Below are 21052 nucleotides of genomic sequence, written 5' to 3'. Positions count from 1 at the left end.
AGATGCAAACCTCTTTAGAATATTTTGATTTGAAAAATTTAGGTTCGCTTATTTCAAACAAGTCAAAATATCACATCCAGTAAGTTAGGAAGCAGTATTTTAAAACTTTTGAAGCTAAGCTTGTCTTTTAAAAATTTCTATTTCGAAACTACAAAACATCATATCCAATAAGTTAGGACACCATGTTTTGAAATTCCCAAAATAGTTGTTTGTGTTTTGAAAATTTCAAAAATAATTAGAAGGGTGCTAGACTATCGAAATCAATGAGAAAAGTTGCAACCCAGTAAGTTAGGGCACTACTTTTCTCGAAGCTTCTGAATACCAAACATTGCCCTTTTTTATTTTTGAAAACTTGGAATCTCGTTTTTAAATTGATGCATGAGGAATCATATTACATTGTAAATCATGCATAATAACATATTTTCGTAGCAGGTAAATAAAACATGCATTTAAACAATATGATAGCAATATCATAAAGATCATACGTTAGATACATACATATTAAAAAAATAATAAATATAGCAAATCTTAACAACATACGTACAAAGATATACATAGCATATATTGAAGATGAATAAGCAAAACATACAAACATACAAAGTAATAGTTAATTTAAAAAACGATGCATGCTATACAATTAGACATATAAATACATATACAAAACTAATGTGATAATATTAAAAAAAAATAATGTAGTAACATATATAATAACAAACAACACTTAATAACATTATGAAACTAGCATTTAATAAAATATAACAATATATAAAAGATTTAATACGTATTAAAATATAAAATAAAGTGAATAATTATTTAAAAAATATACAAAGTAAGTTAAGAAGTAAAATGTTTAAATAACAAATAAATATGATATTTTTTTAAAAAAATGGATATTAAAATAATATAGATATAAAGAAATGATTTAAAAGATAATTAATGCTTTGTAAATAGATAAAGAAAAAGTAATTTATGAAATATAATAAAATATATATATAAAAGTAATGAAACAAAACTTTATATAAAAATATTTTGAAATATCATACAATATGTATATACAAATGTAAAATAATACATAATTTAAAATAATATATGATAATAGTATACAATTTTTAAAATAATACTTATAATATATAAAATAATATATGAAAAGTAATAATATAGAAAAATAAAACAAGTTTTATATTTATAAAAGATTTAGAATAAAATAAATAATATATACGAAAAATAATGAATGAAACAATATTATTAAAATAATTTAATATATAAAAAAAAAGGTTTAAGATAAATATATATATACAAAATATTGAAATATATAATAATAATCTAAAAAGAAATAAAGTTTAAAAATAAAATAAAATTTAGAAAGAATTAAATTAGAATAGAAATAAAAATACAGATGAAAATTCAGAAATTTAAAAAATAAAAAAGGGTCAAATTAAAAGAGCTCAAGGACCAAATTAAAATAAAAACAAAACGTTTGAGCGAAATTAAAAGATAAAATAAACCTAATTTTAAAGGATAAAAATGCAGAAAGACCAATTGGGAAATTATCCCAATTTACAAAATACGCGGATCTTCCCCAGGTATTCGGGTCAACACGCGGATCTTGGCCGAAAAATGATGCCATTTTGAAGGTTACTGTTTAGGCCAAAATGACACCGTTTACATATGGCTATATAAGCCAATTTTTAAGCCTTGAAATCATTTCTACAATCTGTTTTAAAAAAAAAAAGAGAAAACCCTCTGAAGGAGGGCTTGGGGTGGTTTCTCGGAGTGCTATCGAGCCTCCGTTCAGGGATTTGCACGCGCCCACACGCCTCCATCCATGTTGCCATGTACGGTGGTCGGAAACTGGAATCATTTCCTCTTTTCGACGCAAACCAAATCGGTATACCCCTTTTCCTTCTTTACTGTTTACAACATATATAAAAAGATCACATTTGTGTTTCTCGAGTAACTGTAGTTCTCTCTCTTTTCTGTATAAAAAATGTCCCTTTTTTATTGAATATCTGTCTAAAAAGAAAAAAAAAACCCACTATTACATTCTATTTTACGTTCATTTATACTGTTTACAAATAAATTACAAAAAATTAGTCCCCGATTCTGATTGGCTTGATTGCTTGCTTCTTTCCTTTTCTTGCAGGTTAACAGCGCAATCATCGGTGGTGGGGCATGATCTATGCACTGATTGCGGTGTGACATGGGGATTGGAACCACGGTGCTGATGGAGGGTAGTTGAAACAACAGAGGTTGAAGAGGCATGACCCTTAGGCTTACTGCGGCGCGAACCTTAGCTAGGGTTTCTCTGCTACTGAAAATAGGTTGGGCCAATTGGGCCTTGTACGTTTTGGACCTAGGTGTAATGGGTACCAGGTTTTGGGTAGTTTAGCTGGGTTTTAGGCATTTGGGTTTTGTCAGGCTTTAAAGCCTATTTATTGTAAATAGACTTTTATTTATTTTATATTAATTAATTTAATTCTTGCAAGCCCGGGCAAAATTTGGGCTATTACAGTGTTTACGCTGAAGCAGATCTAAGATGATTTGGCATCTCTGTACTGTCAGAGAACAAATCGAAGAAACAGATTTGGCATCTCCATATTCGACGGAGAGCAGATTGAAGAAATAGTAGATCTGACCTTCATTGAAGCAGATCTAATATGATTTGGCATCTCTGTATTAGACGGGGAGCAGATCGAAGACACAGTAGATTGGACCTTCATTGAAGTAGATCCAAGATAATTTGGCATCTCCATATTCGACGGAGAGCAGATCGAAGACATAGAAGATCTGACCTTCATTGAAGTAGATCCAAGATGATTTGGCATCTCCATATTCGGCAGAGAGCTGATCGAAGACATAGCAGATCTGACCTTCATTGAAGCAGATCTAAGATGATTTGGCATCTCTGTATTAGAAAGGGAGTAGATCAAAGACACAGCAGATCTGACCTTCATTGAAGCAGATCCAAGATGATTTGGCATCTCTGTATTAGACAGGGAGCAGATCAAAGACATAACAGATTGGACCTTCATTGAAGCAGATCCAAGATGATTTGGCATCTCTGTATTAGACGGGGAGCAGATCGAAGACACAACAGATCTGACCTTCATTGAAGTAGATCCAAGATGATTTGGCATCTCTGTATTAGACGGGGAGCAGATTAAAGACATAACAGATTGGACCTTCATTGAAACAGATCCAAGATGATTTGGCATCTCTGTATTAGACGAGGAGTAGATCGAAGACATAGTAGATCTGACCTTCATGTGTTTACATCGAAGCAGATCCAATATGACAGATTTGGCATCTCTGTATTAGACGGGGAGCAAATTGGAGATAACAGATTTGGCATCTCTGTATTAGACGGGGAGCAGATTGAAGAAGCAGATTTAGCGTCTCTTTATTAGACGGGGAGTAAATCAAAGATAACAGATTTGGCGTTTCTGTATTAGACGGGGAGCAGATCAAAGATAGTAGATATCGCCTTCCTGAGTTGCAGTGAAGCAGATTGAAGCCGTCAAGAGGCCATTTAAAGAAGATCAAGGATCAAGAACTCAAGACTCGGCGAGCCCGGGCAAAATTGGTCCTTTTATAGTCTTTGCTCTATTCCTGTTACACAGCAATGAGCAAAAAGGGGCAGCTGTAGACACTCAATTTTGCCCGGGCCCAGAAATAAGTCCAAAAACAAAAATAATAAAGCCCCAAAAAAATGAAGTCCAAGTTCAGTCCAGAATTACAAATATAATTTGGCCCGATCGGAATGGCCCATTACTTGAAAAGATTTAAGGTCCATCTACAAGCTTGACTCATATGGAAATATAATCTTCAATGATATGCAATCTTAGATATGATATACAATCTTAGATATGATACAATCTTAGATATGATTGCAATCTTAGATATGATATGCAATATTAGAAGATATGATTTTGTAATCTTAGAGATTTAATTTGTAGATACCTTTTAATCTTAACTGTTGATGCAATTGATCTGCACCGTTGGATTTGAGGAGGTTCAACTATAAATAGAGGCCTCTCCCTTCATTGTAAACACACTGGAGTTTTGGGAAACAATAAAAATTTTTTAGAGCTTTCACTCAAATTTCTCTCCCTCTTACGTTCTTATTTTCTACGGTTTGTTCTTATTTTATTCTTTGTTCATCTTCATTTTTCAACCCTTTTTATTTTGATTTAATCCATGTTTCCCGGATTTTTTATATATTTTAATTTTTTAATAATTTTAGTATCATATCAAACTCTTTCATTTTTTAATAATTTTTTTAGTATTACTCTTAGTAAATTATTTTTTTAATTTTACTCAAATCATTATTTTAAAAAATATATTTCATTTAATTGTCATATTTTATCCAAAAGTTTTTCTAAAATGAGGCAATGTTTTTCGTATTTAGGAATTTGGAAAATAGTGCCCTAACATGCTGGTTGCGATTTCCCATTTGTGTAAATGCCTAAAGTATCCTTCTAAATAGATTTTGTAAATCACGAGATGATTTCAGTTACGAGAGTTTAAGAATATCGTGTCCTATCATGCTGGATGTGATGTTTGTATTCTTTCGGAGCTAAGGAATCTCGATTTTTCAACTTAAATAATTCTGGTTTTAAAAAAGGGATCCTATTTTTAAATCCTTTCAAATTTTTGACATTAAGATAGAAAACTATTCAATTTGGTACCAATTTTGGGCATTGCGAGGATGCTAATCCTTCCTCGGACGTAACCGACTCCCGAACCTATTTTCTTAATTTTCGTAGACTAAAACATTTTATAAGGTGATCCAATCACACCTAAAAAGGTTGGTGGCGACTCCTGTTTTTGTTTTTCAAAAGTCGATCCCCATTTTTCAAACATCCCTTTAAAAAATGGTTTCGACAGCTATAATGAAAATTAAGGAATCATATGTTTCTAAATCACATAAAATGCTAGTATTTTTTCTCAAAGTACTGCGAACATGGCTAATAGGAACCTACATAAACGAAATAGTAATTACCATAATTGAGTCAAAATTTATTTCATAGCATAGATGGATCTAGGGGGCAGTCCCCTTTTGGAATTTTTAGATTTTTTTTAATTTTATATATAAATTATCATGTATTTTAGATTGGATATCCATATTATATAAAATTCGCCCTCTTAAGCCAAAACATTATACTTTATATTAATAAAGTATTTTTTAATTTTTAATTATATAACTTTAATAATAATCAAATATTAATGTATGATGGGTCTTGAAAGACTAAATTTAGAGACTCCATATGGACTTCAAAGCTGAATTGTATTTTGATTTGTTTGTCTTGCTAAGGAATTATCTTCCTCTGGTAAGGTGCTGACACTGCTGAGAGAAAAAGAAAGAAGTCTGATGCCTAGACTAAGAACATAGAGTAAAAGAAATACAAATTATCTTTCTCTCGGCTCCTTATGCAAAAGACCTTTCGGTAAATATTTTTGCATAAATTATTTTTTTATTTATTTGACTTATTATTTGTTTTCCTTTCCGTAATATGTTGTTGTTTAATATATTATTACAATCTTCAGGTTTTTCAATTTAATTATGGCCAACAAAAAGATTGAACCTTTTTTCAAGAAAATGGTGTTAGAAAGCAATAATGATCAATTGGTTCCTCAACCTTCTATTATTAGTGGAGAAAAATCGAAGATCGAATCTTTTCAAGCTTCTAAACAAGATATCATGTCTTCTCAATCCCAAGCTCCTAAACGCGATATCTAGTCTTCACAACCTCCTAAACGAGATATCTAGACTTCTCAATCCCAAGATCTTAAATGATATATTGAGTCTTTCCAAACTCCTAAACTAGATATTAGGTCTTCTGAAGTTCCTAAACATCCTCGTAAGGTGTCAAGAGCCAAAACAAATGAGTTTTATGCTTTTTCTTTAGAGCGTGATCCGAGACTTCAAAATTCTATTTGGGATTACCCTCCAAATCAACAGGACGAACTCCATCAACCTTACATTAAGCTTAGGCCATATCAACTGATTCCTTTAAGTGAGGATCCAACATCTCCTCAGTATATGGACAAGAATGGACGCTAATTTCTCCCATCTTAGTACAAGTTATTCCTGGATTGGCTCAATTTTTCACCAACTAAGAATGCCACATATTTCCTTCCTTATTTTCTTTTCAGCAAGCCATTTAGGCGTCATTGAAATACATTTACAAGCCAAGGATTTCGATCATGAAAGAAGGTCAATGAAGGATCTAAATGTCCTTTTGTTACTCATGTGGGTAAGGATGCAAATTATTTACATAAGAATGCAATGAAAAGTTATCTCAATCTTCATAACTTCTTGAACAATATTGAAAGGATTATTGATAAACGAAATTTTGAACAAGTTACAAGAAATCGGCTATAGCTCAAGGTGTCGATAGATGCTGTTAAGTGGCTTGTATTTCATGGTTGTGCCTTTAAAGGATGCTCTAAAGCACAATATTCAAGAAACTGATGTAACTTTCTTTAACTAATAAAACTCTTGGCTTCTTATAATGAATATGTGGGGGTAATTGTCTTAGAAAATGTCCCTCAAAATGCACAATATATAAGTCCGACTATTCTAAAGGACATTCTTTCTATTTTGGCAAGAAAAATTCAGGGATTCATTCTGGAAGAGACTATAGATTCAAACTTTTTCAGTTTAAGCCAAGTGCACATTTAGCGGCCAAAATTTTAGTATATTCAAATTCTTGAATTCCTATTAGCCCCGCAATCATAACGCAACACAACCCCATAACCTAAAGTCCCTAGTTTTTCTAAAAGTGGAATCATTAACATTAAACTTCAAAGCTCCCTTTATCTAGGGATCGCACCGAAAATCGAATTTGTTTTTAACCACACAATAGTCTTGGACACATAATTTTGAGTCATCTTAAAAAGTCCACTCATTAACGACACCCCCTCTTTAACTGCCTTTAGCCAGTAGTAAGCCATCATTTTAGTTTGAAATGTTGAAACCAAAGAATCTGATTTACTTGGAAACTTATTTTTGTGAAATTAGCCTTTGATTTTTTCCCTGATTTTATGTGAAATAGTATATTAGTTTCTTAATTTTTTTCCCACTTTAGCATCTAAATAGTTTCAATTAGAATAAAATAGTTTTTCATTCTTCAAATTCTTCAAGGTATCAATTCCAAAACATATATCATTAATCCAATTTCTCCCCAATGACTAGAAATTGCATGACTAAAGAAAAAAAACAATGGAGTTATCGGTCGATATCTCACCCGAACATGAAACAATGTCCAAAGGGAATCGGGATGGATTTGAAAGTTTTCATACTCCTATCATAGGTCACAAGCTCAATGGAAACAACTATATTCTACATCCCAATCAATTAAAATGTTCATTTGTGGTTGAGGAAAAATATTTTTAGCTGAACAACATTTTTTTATATGCTTTTGTGCCCCTTGTTTATTGTATAAAATGTTCTTAGCCTTTCAAAGAAAGAAAATTAAAGTAAACTTTTGTCAAAAATACCAGAAAAGCAATCTGGACTAGCAGGTTGTGATATGAAATGCTTTAGTCAATAACTTTCAACATATCATTCACTAGATGTATGCTTTTCAAAGCACAAGATCTTGGGACACAGATAAACCGCCTTCACGCCTGGATAATTTGAACCTCCATAACCTTGTCTAACCATTCCTTCATCCCTTTCGGCAATTCCTTGTGTCTTGAATATGATATTATACATCTTGAATGTGCAGGAAACTTGTTATATATATATAAAAGAAATAACTTAGAGAGACATAACAAACCAATTTTTATATTATTCAACTCATTCATGTGTTTCGCTTTATTCTAAGTTAAAATGTCTAGCCATTTGATTGTGAAAGCACATCTTTGTTGATGATAAATAGAACAGAGATAGGCTAGTTGGAACCATAAAAAACTTCAATTCTATTTAGATATCGAAAAAAACTTAATAGATTAATAAATATAATTAATTAAGCAATTTCAATTTAATAAGAATTTTTATTTTAATGGCAATAAAAACAATATAAATTTTACTTTAATAAAAAAATTAAATAATTTAAATTTTATCATAAACTAACTTTTTTAAGTCATAAGAAATCAACTCGTTCTTTCAATTTAATAGAAGAATTCAATCGTGGTGATTCATTCATATCCTTAAACGAAGGTCTGAAATCCAAACTTCAAACTAAAAATAAATTGTAATTGCAAGACTCCATATGGTATGACGAAAATAATATTACGACAGGTTATAATAAGCTAAGGTACACGAGAAACCTCTTTTATCTTTTTTATTTTTCTTTCAACTAAATTCAACATGAAAAATAAGTTAAACATCATCCAAACAATTAGCTACTAAGTAAGGTTCATGGGTTTTAGAAGTATCCCCTAGTTGTTGTCCCACCAGAACCGGGACTGAAGTTGTTTAACGATATTTTGATCCAGCTCGAAGGCCTTGGCAAAAACATCAAGATTGATGGCTGGGTCAGAGCCAAACACTGCATTTGCAATGGTGATCACCCCTGGGTTTTGGCTACTCAGAGTAGCAAAGGCAACCGCATTCGTACTCCCTATGTTGAACTGGAAATGAATCATACCTTTGGGGAAAATGAATACATCTCCGGGGTAAAGGACTTTGTTGAAGAGACGGTTATCCGTGTTAGATGTGACAAAGCTGACGGATAGTGTGCCCTCCACAACGACTAGAATTTCGGTGGCACGAGGGTAAGTGTGAGGAGGGTTTAGGCCACCGTAAGGTGCATAGTCAATTCGAAAAAGAGATATGCCGAGAGTATTAAGTCCAGGTATTTGTTGAACATTGGCTGGAGTGACCATTGATCCTACTTGGTTTGATGTATTTCCAGGAACATTGAGGCCAGGCAAGAAGAAGTCTTCTGCGGTTGCAAGCTTGGGGTCTTTGCAGAACGTGCCATTAACGAAAACTGCATAAATGGAAAGAAAAGAGTTTACTACTTGGACACTTGTCCAATACTTGTACTTGTTATATTTCTCCACTTTTCAGAGTTAAAACGAATATATCGCAAAGATGAAATTTCAAAGAATTATAAGAACACACCACCATCTTTAGTATCATTAATTGCTACATAGAAATCCTGAAGAGGGCCGGGATCTGAAGCTGAGAAAAATTTGGAAGCCAAAGCTAAGAGGACAAATGCTACAAGGAATTGAACACCTTTCATTGTTGTAAGCAACAGTCCTGAACCTGATCAAATTGAGCTTCTAGGATTTGTTGCTGTTGAAGTTAGTTCCCATACAACACATACAGCTTGTGCAAATTCATGCACGCAAGATTTTTTGCACATAAGTTGTCCGAGTAAAATACATGTAACAGGAGATGTTAATACCACTGTTTCATCTTAGTTTCATTCTGTTAATTTTTAACAATATTTTTGTAATTTAGTTCATTTTGAATTATGCTTGGATGACAAATTGATGTAACTTGATGGTCAAAGAGCTGGTTACCAGCTTTGTTCAAGTGTGCAAGCAATATCACCTAGTTCCAATGTAATAGGTGGAGTTAGGTAGTGTTTAGGTGATGAATTTGTTTATTTTGACCAGCAAATGTCTGGTATATGTAATGGCCTTGAGCCAAAGTTTCTTTTGAATGAAATCATCATATTTTACTTCCACATGCTCCATTTTTCTTGTCTTCAAAATTCTGTTCTCAATTCCTGGTAGATGCTAAAAGCTTGAACTTCAAGCATTTTTCCTTTATTCTTTATCCGGGTATAATACACTGCTGTTAAAGTCCAAATTGTAGTTCTTACTTTATCCGGTTAAAGTGTGTCTAACACCAATAATTGGTATCAGAGCCCTTATCTTAGTGGACCTGTTATAGTTGGATCACAAACTGATGGCTTCATCAAGCTTCTCACCAGCTACACCTCCAATTTTCAATGGAGAAGGATATCACATTTGGGTAGTCAAGATGAGAACTTACCTCCAGGCATTTGATCTATAGGAGGTAGTTAACTCAGATGTTGAACCAGAACCATTGAGAGCAAATCCAGCATTGGCTCAAATGAAACAGTACTCTGAAGAAAAAAGTAAAAAGCACAAGGCCATGTCATGCATTCAGAACTGTGTTTCTAATGTAATTTTTACTAGAATCATGGCTTCTGAAACACCAAAAAAAGCCTGGGACAAACTCAATGAGGAGTTCCAAGGTACAGAAAGGACAAGGCAGTAGCAACTCTTGAACCTAAGAAGGGATTTCGAGAATTTGAAGATGAAGGAAGAAGAAACTATCAAAAAGTATTCTGACAGAATCATGGCTGTAGTTAACAGCATAAGGCTCCTTGGTGAGCAATTTGATAAGGCAAGGATTGTAGAGAAAGTGCTCTCTACCTTACCAGAAAGGTATGAAGCAAAAATATCCTCTTTAGAGGATTCAAGAGACCTAGCAAGCATCTCCTTAACTGAGCTCATTAATGCCCTCTATGCTCAGGAGCAAAGGAGAGTTAGCATGATGGAGGAGCACCAAGAGGGTGCTTTCCAAGCTAAAACCAAGTCTGCTTCAAGTTCCTCAGCCTACAAAGGCAAGTAGAACTGGAAAAATAGGCCTAAGCCTGATGCTGCAAGAGGAGAAGATCGACTTTACAGTTTTTGTAAAAAACTTGGTCATATAGAGGCCAGATGCTGGTTTAGGCCAGATGCTGTGTGTCAACACTGCAAGAAGAAGGGCCATGTTGAAAGGGTCTGCAAAGAAAAAGGCAGACCTGGCCAAAACCAACCACAACACAAGAATAAAGTAGATCGAGTGGCTGAAGACAGTAGTGACTATGAAGAGCAGGTCTTTGCTGTTTCATGCTCAGCTGGCCAAAAGAAAGGTACAAAAGGCTGGTTGTTGGACAGTGGCTGTACTAACCACATGTCACCTGATGCAACCATCTTTAAGACTTTGGATAGAAGCTGTAAGACCAAATTGAAAGTTGGTAATGGACAGTTCATAAAAGCTGAAGGAAAAGGAGATGTGCTGATATGCACTCCTACAGGCAATAAAGTCATTTCAAATGTGCTGCTAGTGCCTAAAATTGACAGAAACCTTGTCAGCATTGCTCAATTGCTTGAGAAAGGTTATTCTGTTATGTTAAAGGTGAAGAATGCCAGATAATTGTTCCAAGTGGATCCAAGTTCATGACAGTCTCTATGACTGATAAATACTTTGAAGTTAGCTGGCCAAGTGACTTACACTCAGCCTGTATTGCCTCTACAGAAGATTCCAAGCTTTGGAACCAAAGGCTTGGGCATGCCAACTTCAGATAAATGACTCAGATGATCAGTGAAGACTTGGTTGAAAACTTCACCAACTCTGTTGAGGAAGAAGAGGTATGTGAAGTCTATCAATTGGGAAAACAAGCAAGATTTCCATTTCCTACCAATCAAGCATGGAGAGCCTCTGAGAAGCTGCAGCTTGTACACACAGATGTGTATGGCCCCATGAAGACTGAATCATTGAATGGAAGAAAATACTTCATTTTATTTATTGATGATTACTCCAGGTATTGTTGGGCATACTTTCATCGGAATAAGTATGAAGTACTCTCAATATTCCAGAAATTTAAAGCTGCAGCAGAAACTGAAACAGGCTGTAAACTCAAGACCCTTAGGTCTGATAATGGAACAGAGTATACTTCATCCGGGTTTAATACCTTTTGTAATGAAGCATGTATTAAACACCATCTCACCAACACTTATACACCTCAACAAAATGGTGTAAGTGAAAGGAAAAATAGGAGCTTGATGGATATGGCCAGATGTTTATTGTTTGAGAAGAATTTGCCCAAGACCATGTGGGCTGAAGCTGTCAATACTGCTGTCTACATTCAAAATAGGCTTCCAACTAAAGCATTTGCTCACAAGACACCTTTTGAGGCCTGGTTCGAGTTCAAGCCATCATTGGCTCATATGAAAGTCTTTGGTTGCCTATGTTACAGCCAAATACCACCTGTAAAGAGGGATAAGTTGTCCAAAAGAGCTATTCCTGGAATTTTAACCGGGTATAGTATGGTCAAGAAGGGCTACAGGATCTTGGACCCTTTAACAAACAAAATTCAAGTAAGTAGAGATGTGATCTTTGATGAAAAGGGATGCTGGAATTGGGAGAAGAATGAGCCAGAGGCTATTTCTGAAGAGCTGATGGCTGATCATGCTGAACCTAATCAAGTTAGTCCTGAAATGGACATTGATGACATGCCAGTCAGAGGCACTAGACCTTTGGCTAAAATTTATGAAAGAGTACAAGTTGCCTTATTAGAGCCATGCAATTTTGAAGAAGCTGAAGCTGATGAAGGATGGAAACAAGCCATGATTAAAGAAATCAAGATAATTCAAAAGAATCAAACAAGGGAGCTAGTTGAAAGGCCTACTAATAGAAAGATCATTAGTGTTAAATGGGTCAATCAAGCCAAACAAAATGCTGATGGTAGTTTAAACAAGCTGAAAGCCAGACTTGTTGTCAAAGGCTTCAGTCAAAGATATGGCCTGGACTACTTGGAGACTTTTGCACCAGTAGCCAGACTTGACACCATCAGATTGCTAGTTGCTTTAGTAGCATAAAACCAATGGGTCATTCATCAGTTAGATGTCAAGTCTGCATTCCTGAATGGCTTCCTTGAAGAAGAGATCTACATTGATCCGCCTCAAGGCTTCGTTGTGTCTGGCAAAGAACAAATGGTGTACAGGCTTAAGAAGGCATTGTATGGCCTGAAACAGGCTCCTAGAGCCTGGTATGCTTGAATTGACAGTTACTTGGTCAGTTTGGGATTTAACAGAAGTGTTAGTGAGCCAACACTATATGTCAAGAAGAATGAAGCTGAAATACAGCTTATTGTATCCCTCTATGCCGATGACCTTTTGGTGACTAGAGGAGATCAAGACATGTTGGCTGAATTCAAAGCCAAAATGAAGGACATGTTTGAAATGTCTGACTTGAGGCTAATGACATACTTTTTGGGAATGGAGGTGCGCCAAACAGAAGGAAAAATCTTCTTGGGACAGAGAACATTTGCCTTGAAGGTTTTGTCCAAGTTCTCAATAAAGCATTGTAAGCCAACGAGCACTCCTATTGCTGTTGGAATGAAGCTGTCAAGCCAAGGAGATCATGAACCAGTCAATGAGTCTACCTACAGGAGCCTAGTTGGCTGCTTGTTATATTTGACAGCAACTAGGCCAGATATCTTGTTTGCTGTGAGTATGTTATCAAGGTTTATGCATTGCTGTAATCTCCAGCATTTTCAAGTAGCAAAGAGAGTGCTAAGGTACATCAAAGGCACTCTTGACTATGGTGTGTTATTCAACAAAGCTGAAAGTTTGAAGTTGAAAGGCTATACTGATAGTGACTGGGCTGGTTCAAGTGATAATATGAAAAGCACCTCTGGATATGCTTTTACCCTTGGCTCAACTATGTTTTGTTGGAGCTCAAGGAAACAATCAATGGTGGCTCAATCAACAGCAGAAGTTGAATATGTTGCAGCTGCCAATGCTGTAAATCAAGCCATTTGGCTGAGAAAAATTCTAGCTGATCTTAACCTACATCAAAGGGAGGCAACAGAGATCTTTTGTGATAACAAGTCTACTATTGCAATTGCAAATAATCCTGTCTTTCATGGTAGAACGAAGCACTTCAGTATCAAGTTACATGTGATAAAGGAGATGGAACAAGGTTGAGAGGTGGAGCTGATTCATCGCAATTCAGAGGAACAAGTTGCTGACATTTTCACAAAGGCCCTTTGTGTGTCAAGGTTTATAAAACTGAGAAAGCAGCTAGGTGTTGCACGCATGGAAACTAAGGAGGAGTGTTGAAGTTAGTTCCCATGCAACACATGCAGCTCGTGCAAATTCATGCACGCAAGATTTTTTGCACATAAGTTGTCCGGGTAAAATACATGCAACAGGAGATGTTAATACCACTGTTTCATCTCAGTTTCATTTTGTTACTTTTTAACAATATTTTTGTAATTTAGTTTATTTTGAATTATGCTTGGATGACAAATTGATGTAACTTGATGGTCAAAGAGCTGGTTACCAGCTTTGTTCAAGTGTGCAAGTAATATCACCTAGTTCCAATGTAATAGGTGGAGTTAGGTAGTGTTTAGGTGATGAATTTGTTTATTTTGACCAGCAAATGTCTGGTATATGTAATGGCCTTGAGCCAAAGTTTCTTTTGAATGAAATCATCAGATTTTACTTCCACATGCTCCTTTTTTCTTGTCTTCAAAATTCTGTTCTCAATTCCTGGTAGATGCTAAAAGCTTGAACTTCAAGCATTTTTCCTTCATTCTTTATCCGGGTATAATACACTATTGTTAAAGTCCAGATCGTAGTTCTTACTTTATCCGGTTAAAGTGGGTCTAACACCAACAGTTGCTTTATGAGCGGTGAGAAATCTGGTTTCAAAGCATGTCCATTTATAGATAGTAGTCACTGAACAGTTCCATTGTCATTTTATTTGTTTAACAATTCCATTTTAAAAAGGAAAATAAAAAAAAAGAGGTTTGCCAAGTCTGAAGTGATTACTGGTTTTTAAAGAAATCTGAAGGAATCATTCTTCAACTACTCTACACCTTCAACCTCGTCGAACTGGTCGTTTTTACATACCCAATGTCGTCTTAACTACTCTACTGACTTTGAATGTGTATATATATATAAATATATAATATATATATACACACAATTGATTAGCCTCTAGCAGTATTTCAAAGTTGCAGTGCTCCTATATATCCATAGAACGGTGAAAACTATATGCAGATTACATTTAATGCAACCGGGCTTTCATGAAGATGTCCATGCACGTGTATATTCAGAGAGATATAAAACCACAAGTATTGAATCACTCCGAGGCGCTTTTCTTGCAAATACTTCTTACTTAATCAAGCAATTTTATTTGAATTAATTAATAGATGTTGAAGCTGGTTAATAAGCCGGCCTGGAAAAACAGTTTCTCTAATTTTTTTAAAAAATAAAATAAAATTGAGATCACTAATTGCAAAAGGAGATGATAATGAGGGAAAAAGATCATGTCAAAGGTTTCAATAGTTAACTCCCTCAACCCACAATGGCAGTCTCTTTCACACTTTAACCAAGCCCAGCTGCTGGCACTTTATGTTTAAACACTGCCAAATGGCAAAATGTTTCCAACTTGGATTATTGTTAACATTATTTTCATTGTATCTTGCATGAACAGGGTTGCCTGCCCGCAGCCTTAGCAACCTTGGATATCTCCTAAAGTCAACGTTCGAATGGACCAAGTTGTATTAAGTAATACAAAAGACATAATTTAATTACAGATTTGACTACTTCCATGACAATGATACTGATGTAAGCATTGGAAGTGGGAAGAGACAAGGGTAGTAGTTGAAGAACAATTCATCAGAAATGGAAAAACATAGACTAGCTCAAAGACTGTAATGTATAAATAGTCATGTTCTGCAGCAGAGTTCCTCATCCTCTCCAAAGCAATCAAAATTCCATTTATCACAATGAAAACTGCCCATTTCATCCTAATATTTTGTCTCTTGGCTCTGGCTTCCCCATTTGCCTATGCATCTGATCCTAGTCCTCTCCAAGATTTCTGCGTAGCCATCAATGACCCCAAGGATGCTGGTAAGTTTTGTTTTTATCTCTTCTTCTTAAACTTGACCTTCAAATAAAACATTCTACAACCTCTTCATGGCATGGTACATGAAATTATAACATTCTTCTTCTCGTCTCCAGTGTTTGTTAATGGGAAGTTCTGCAAGGACCCAAAGCTTGCTAAAGCGCAAGACTTTTACTATTCAGGGCTCAACATCCCCAGAAACACATCAAATCCAGTGGGATCGATTGTTACTCCAGTTAATGTTGCTCAAATACCAGGGCTTAACACTCTTGGAATCTCATTGGTTCGAATTGATTACGCACCAAATGGTGGCCTAAACCCCCCTCATACTCACCCTCGTGCCACCGAAATCCTAGTCGTTGTGGAGGGCACACTCTACGTTGGCTTCGTGACATCCAACACCGATAATCGTCTCATTACCAAGGTCTTATACCCTGGAGATGTATTTGTTTTCCCAATTGGTCTCATTCACTTTCAATTCAATGTGGGGAAAACCAATGCCGTTGCCTTCGCTGCTTTGAGTAGCCAAAATCCTGGTGTGATTACCGTAGCCAATGCAGTGTTTGGATCAAATCCACCCATCAATCCCGATGTTCTCGTCAAGGCTTTCCAATTGGACAAGAATGTGGTGAAAAATCTTCAGTCAAAATTCTGGTAGGCTAACAATTAGGGCGCCCAAATATAATTCAATTTGGATTCAAATTCACAATTTGTTTGCAATAATCTTTGACTTGTTTCCTTTTCTACAATAATAATTTTTTTTTGGAAAGAATAAATATAAAAATTATTTGCTTATGTTGCTGTAAGCTTCTTTGTTAAGTAATGAACTTTATTGTTTTCGTTATCGCTATTTTTACTTACTTTTTTTTTGTTTGATTAATAATTTAGTCATTTTTTTATGGTAGTACTGTAGATTCAATGCATTTTAAATATAAAAAATTCAAAAAAAAAAACTCTTTCAAATGATGTTAAATATAAAAAATTTAAAATTTAATGTTATCTAAATTGGACTGGACCGACTGATCGGAGTGAGAACCAGTTGGGTATTAGGCCGACAAGATGTAAAAAATCAGTTGACTTAAAATTAGTATAGACTGCTTGAACTGAGCTAAAAAATGGTTTGAACTGATTTCTAATTGATCTAGGCAATTGATTTCCAGAACAACTAATCCAATCGATTCAAAGCAAATAAATTATTAAAAAATAAAAAAATTATAAAAAACGAATTAACCTCCAGTTTAGCTGATTTTTTAGCCCGATTTAACTAGTTCATACTAACTTGCAGGTCAACTAATTTTTTACCTCTCATCGAATCGATATCCTAACTAGTTCTTGACCCAATCGATCTGGTCCAGTTTAAATAGCATTAAATTTTAGCATTTCTTATGTTTTTAAAATAGTTTTTAAAATATCTTTTTATCTTTTATTTTTAAATATATTTTTAACTTATATATACTTTTTATTTTTACTTTTTATGTTTTTAAATAGTTTCCTTAATGATTTGACTTGTTCTTTTCTTGTGTTTTAAGCTATATTTATTATGTACCCGTATGCCACTTAAGAGGAAAAATTGTTGAGCACTTTAGCGACAACCATTCCTTAGCTGATTCAACTATAGGAACATAAGCAAGTATGAGCATTAATTGGTGCAAGAAGTTTCTATTTGGAATGCAAGGTTAGGCCAATCCTGCATGAAGTTCGACTACAGGAACATAAGCAAGTAATGTTTTTTTTTCCTTTAAATATATAATTTTTTCGTTGAAAGGTAATTTTCTTAATTATCATATCCTACTCCGCAAATCAAACAATGCATTTCGACACACCTTAAAAAAGTAACATTGGATTACATAAACCAGATTATAATAGATTACATGAACAATAAAAAAACCACTCCATCACTACTAGAAACTAGAAAACATGATAGCCCTAAAGCATGTTGCTTTTGCCAAAGAGTGAGCTATCTCATTAGCCACTCAAAACACCATAGAGAAAGCCACTTCTCCAATCTTATTCAATGACTAGTTTTATCTTACTTTTTCAGTTTAAGTTAATGGCACATTTAACAGTCATAATTTTAGGATCTTTAGAATCTTGAAATCCTATCAGCCCCACAATCATAATGCAACACACCCCCTCAACCTGAAGTCCCTAGTTTCTCGAAAGTGGAATCGTCAACATTAAACTTCTAAGCTCCTTTTACATGGGGATCCCACCGAACATTGAAATTGCTTTAACAAACAACAACATTGAACACATATGATTGAGTCATCCTTGCAAGTCCACTCATTAACAAAAACCCCTTCCTTAACTGCCTTTAGCCAATGGTAAGCCATCGTTCTAGCTAGAAATTTAAAAATCAAAGAATATGAAAAAAAATTATTTTTTTTAAAAAATTATGTACTTTTAAAGGGTAAGAACCAAATTGACAAAAAAATTATAAATGTTGATGTCTAAAAAAGTTGTTTTACCTTTGGTAATGTTAACTTTAACAGGAAAATTAAAAAAATGGACTAAAATTTTTAAATAAAAAAGCACGGAAATTTAAAAAATAGAGACTAAATTTTAAATTTTGAAAGAGTACAAGAACCTTTGACATATTTAAATTTAAATATTAGAAAGGGAATTACGAATAGATATAAAATGCTAATGTAATTAGATAAAATTGTAAAGGACGTCCAAACATGCCTAATCATTTTGATTTAATCCAGAATTGGAATATATCATATACCTAATCACTTGATTTTGACTGTGTAAAGTCTGTATATTCGATTTTGGACAACATTGGATAAGCCTACACCAAATTTACCACTTTCTTAATATATCAAACTCTTTGCTATTGCATCATATCGTACCTGTTAGTTCACGGCGTTGCTGACTAGCAATAAACTTGTATTAAACAAAGCGGTGTGATCACTCAAACTAATATGATTCGAAGTCTGTGAGGTAACTAAAGTCTTGAAGTTTACTTTTCTGTACTAGGAAAAATTCAAGTCATTAATTAGGCTTAAAAAATATTTTATTACAAAGTTGGCAACGAATTGGATCAGTGATTAATTCAAAGCTCATTTTTGGGTAATTGAAGTGATCAACAGACTTGGAAAGTTTCGCTCTTGCATGCATGCTTCATTGAACTTGCAAGAAATTGACAATGTTGTGGATGTGATAAGCACAGATGTCAGAACAAATGAACATGCCAGAATAGACTATGTCAACTGAGATCGTATAACATGTTGATTACAGACGAAATCAGAAGCCTTTAATCAAGCTTAAGTTTTTGTCTCCATAGCATTTCCTTGATCATGCTAACTAAAAGAATGACCGAGTTTAGTTTTACATACAAAACTACCGGCTGCTTGCAGCAACTCCAAATCTAAATTAAATTATCCCCACTATCTGAATAAAAAATTACATATATATATATATTTGTTTGCCAAAGGCCCGATGGAATTATTTTTGAGTTTATATTTGATGCAATATATATATTTGAAAATTTTACAAGAAAACTTTCTTGTCACTAGCAAATTATAAGATAATAATGTACTTTCAGCACCTCCTTTTCCCCATCAACTTTAGTCTGAGAAAGGAAAAGTCTGTTGAAGTTGGCCAGCATGTGACACTAAGACCAGCAAGCAGCAGACCATGCAGCTCGAGCCTAGCTGATGCAGCTGATGAAACTGTTTCATTTTGTTCATTTTGCTACTCTAAGTAGTTGTTATGTAATTTATTTGATTTCAATTGTTGCTGATGTATTTGATGTGTTTAGGTAGTGATTGAGTTGAAAATCAGCTTTGTTTATATGAACAAGTTAGTTTAACAAGTTTCAATGTATTTTTAGTAGAGTTAGATAGATGTTTAGGTAAATTTGACTTGTAATGATCAACCTATGTCTTGTTTATGTAATGGCTTCATGCCAAAGTTTTCTTTTTGAATGAAATTATCAGATTTTCTTTCCATATTCTCCATTGTTCATTGTTTTTAAATTTCGTTCTTGAATTCTGCTTGTTTGTTCACCAAGCATTGAGCCTTCCTGCTCAAGTCTTTTAGTTCAAAACTTGTTTCTCTTTGCTCTCAACACCAACAATTGGTATCTAGAGCTAATAAAAAATTAAATATATATATATTTGTTTGCCTAAGGCCAGATGGAAATTTTTTTGAGTTCATATTTGATGCAATATATATATTTGAAAGAAGTATTTTATAATAAAACTTCCTTCTCACTAGCAAATTATAAGATAATAATGTATTTTCAGCACCTTCTTTTCCCCATCAACTTTACTCTGAGAAGGAAAAGTCAAAGCCTGGATAAGAAAATGTTTAGAACTGCGAGTGAATTAAGACCAATTCCACGAAATATATTGAAATGATGTACGAGGAGAACAGAACTAGAAAGTGTAGTGGTTGAAGAATGATTCACCTCCTAATAAGAAATAACTAATTGTGAATGCAAACGCCTAGTCTTGACGTACTTGATGAAAGGCAAATCAGGACGAGTACTTTTGTTTCAATGCCTATATATCGACCTGTTTGCCATGCAGGATTTCCCACCCCTCTCCCAATTGATAGCATACATTTCGTGCTTGCACATCAATTATGATCAAACGACTTCAACTTTTCGTTGCAGCTTTTGCCATCTTGGCCTTCAGTGCCTTATTAGCCTCAACTTCTGATCCCAGCCCCTTGCAAGATTTCTGTGTAGCCATCAATGACACCAAGAATGGTGGTACGCTATTTTTCTCAGTACTCTCTTGTTGACTAGTATATTTAAGTCCATAATTATGCAAGACGCTAGAGCTTTTGATCTGAAGTAACATTTTCTTCATTAGAATTCATACTTTTGCATGGATTCACGATATTCACTAACCTTACTTTATTTCATGCAGTTTTGTAAATGGAAAGTTCTGCAAGGACCCAAAGCTTTTCAATGCAGAAGACTTCTTCTATTCAGGGCTTAATATCCCTAGAAACACCTCAAATCCGGTTGGATCAACTGTGACTCCTGTCAATGTGGCACAAATACCGGGACTTAACACTCTCGGCATATCTCTAGTTCAAATTGACTATGCTCCATATGGTGGCCTAAACCCTCCTCACATGCACCCTCGTGCAACGAAGATCCTTGTGGTTTTGGAAGGCACACTTTATGTCGGTTTTGTTACATCCAACACAGATAACCGCCTCATCACCAAAGTCCTAAACCCTGGTGATGTGTTTGTTTTCCCTGTCGGTCTCATCCACTTCCAATTCAATATCGGGAATACCAAAGCAGTTGCATTTGCTGGTCTCAGCAGCCAAAATCCAGGAGTTATCACGATTGCAAATGCAGTATTTGGCTCTAACCCTCCCATTAATCCTGATGTTCTCACTAAAGCCTTCTAGTTGGACAAGAATATTGTTACCTATCTCCAATCCAAATTTTGGTGAGACAACAAATAG

General features: G+C 34.5%; 2 protein-coding genes and 1 pseudogene across 2 annotated transcripts; 2 read left to right on the top strand and 1 right to left on the bottom strand.

The window, feature by feature from the left end:
- Positions 1-8388: 8388 nt before the first annotated feature.
- On the bottom strand, positions 8389-9200 carry LOC107957566 (germin-like protein subfamily 1 member 7). The gene is made up of 2 exons (XM_041082255.1): positions 9077-9200; positions 8389-8942 (listed from the first exon to the last, which is right to left on the bottom strand). The coding sequence occupies exons 1-2, from the start codon at positions 9198-9200 to the stop codon at positions 8389-8391; spliced, it is 678 nt and encodes a 225-aa protein (XP_040938189.1).
- A 6132-nt stretch (positions 9201-15332) lies between these two features.
- Positions 15333-16332, top strand: LOC107892191 (germin-like protein subfamily 1 member 14). The gene is made up of 2 exons (XM_016817208.2): positions 15333-15624; positions 15736-16332. The coding sequence occupies exons 1-2, from the start codon at positions 15501-15503 to the stop codon at positions 16275-16277; spliced, it is 666 nt and encodes a 221-aa protein (XP_016672697.2). The 5' UTR covers positions 15333-15500; the 3' UTR covers positions 16278-16332.
- Positions 16333-20209: 3877 nt separating this feature from the next.
- On the top strand, positions 20210-21052 carry LOC107957594 (germin-like protein subfamily 1 member 14; annotated as a pseudogene).

Source organism: Gossypium hirsutum, chromosome A11, assembly GCF_007990345.1.
Source record: "Gossypium hirsutum isolate 1008001.06 chromosome A11, Gossypium_hirsutum_v2.1, whole genome shotgun sequence".
Lineage (NCBI taxonomy): Eukaryota > Viridiplantae > Streptophyta > Magnoliopsida > Malvales > Malvaceae > Gossypium > Gossypium hirsutum.
This window is presented reverse-complemented; position numbering and strand designations above follow the sequence as displayed.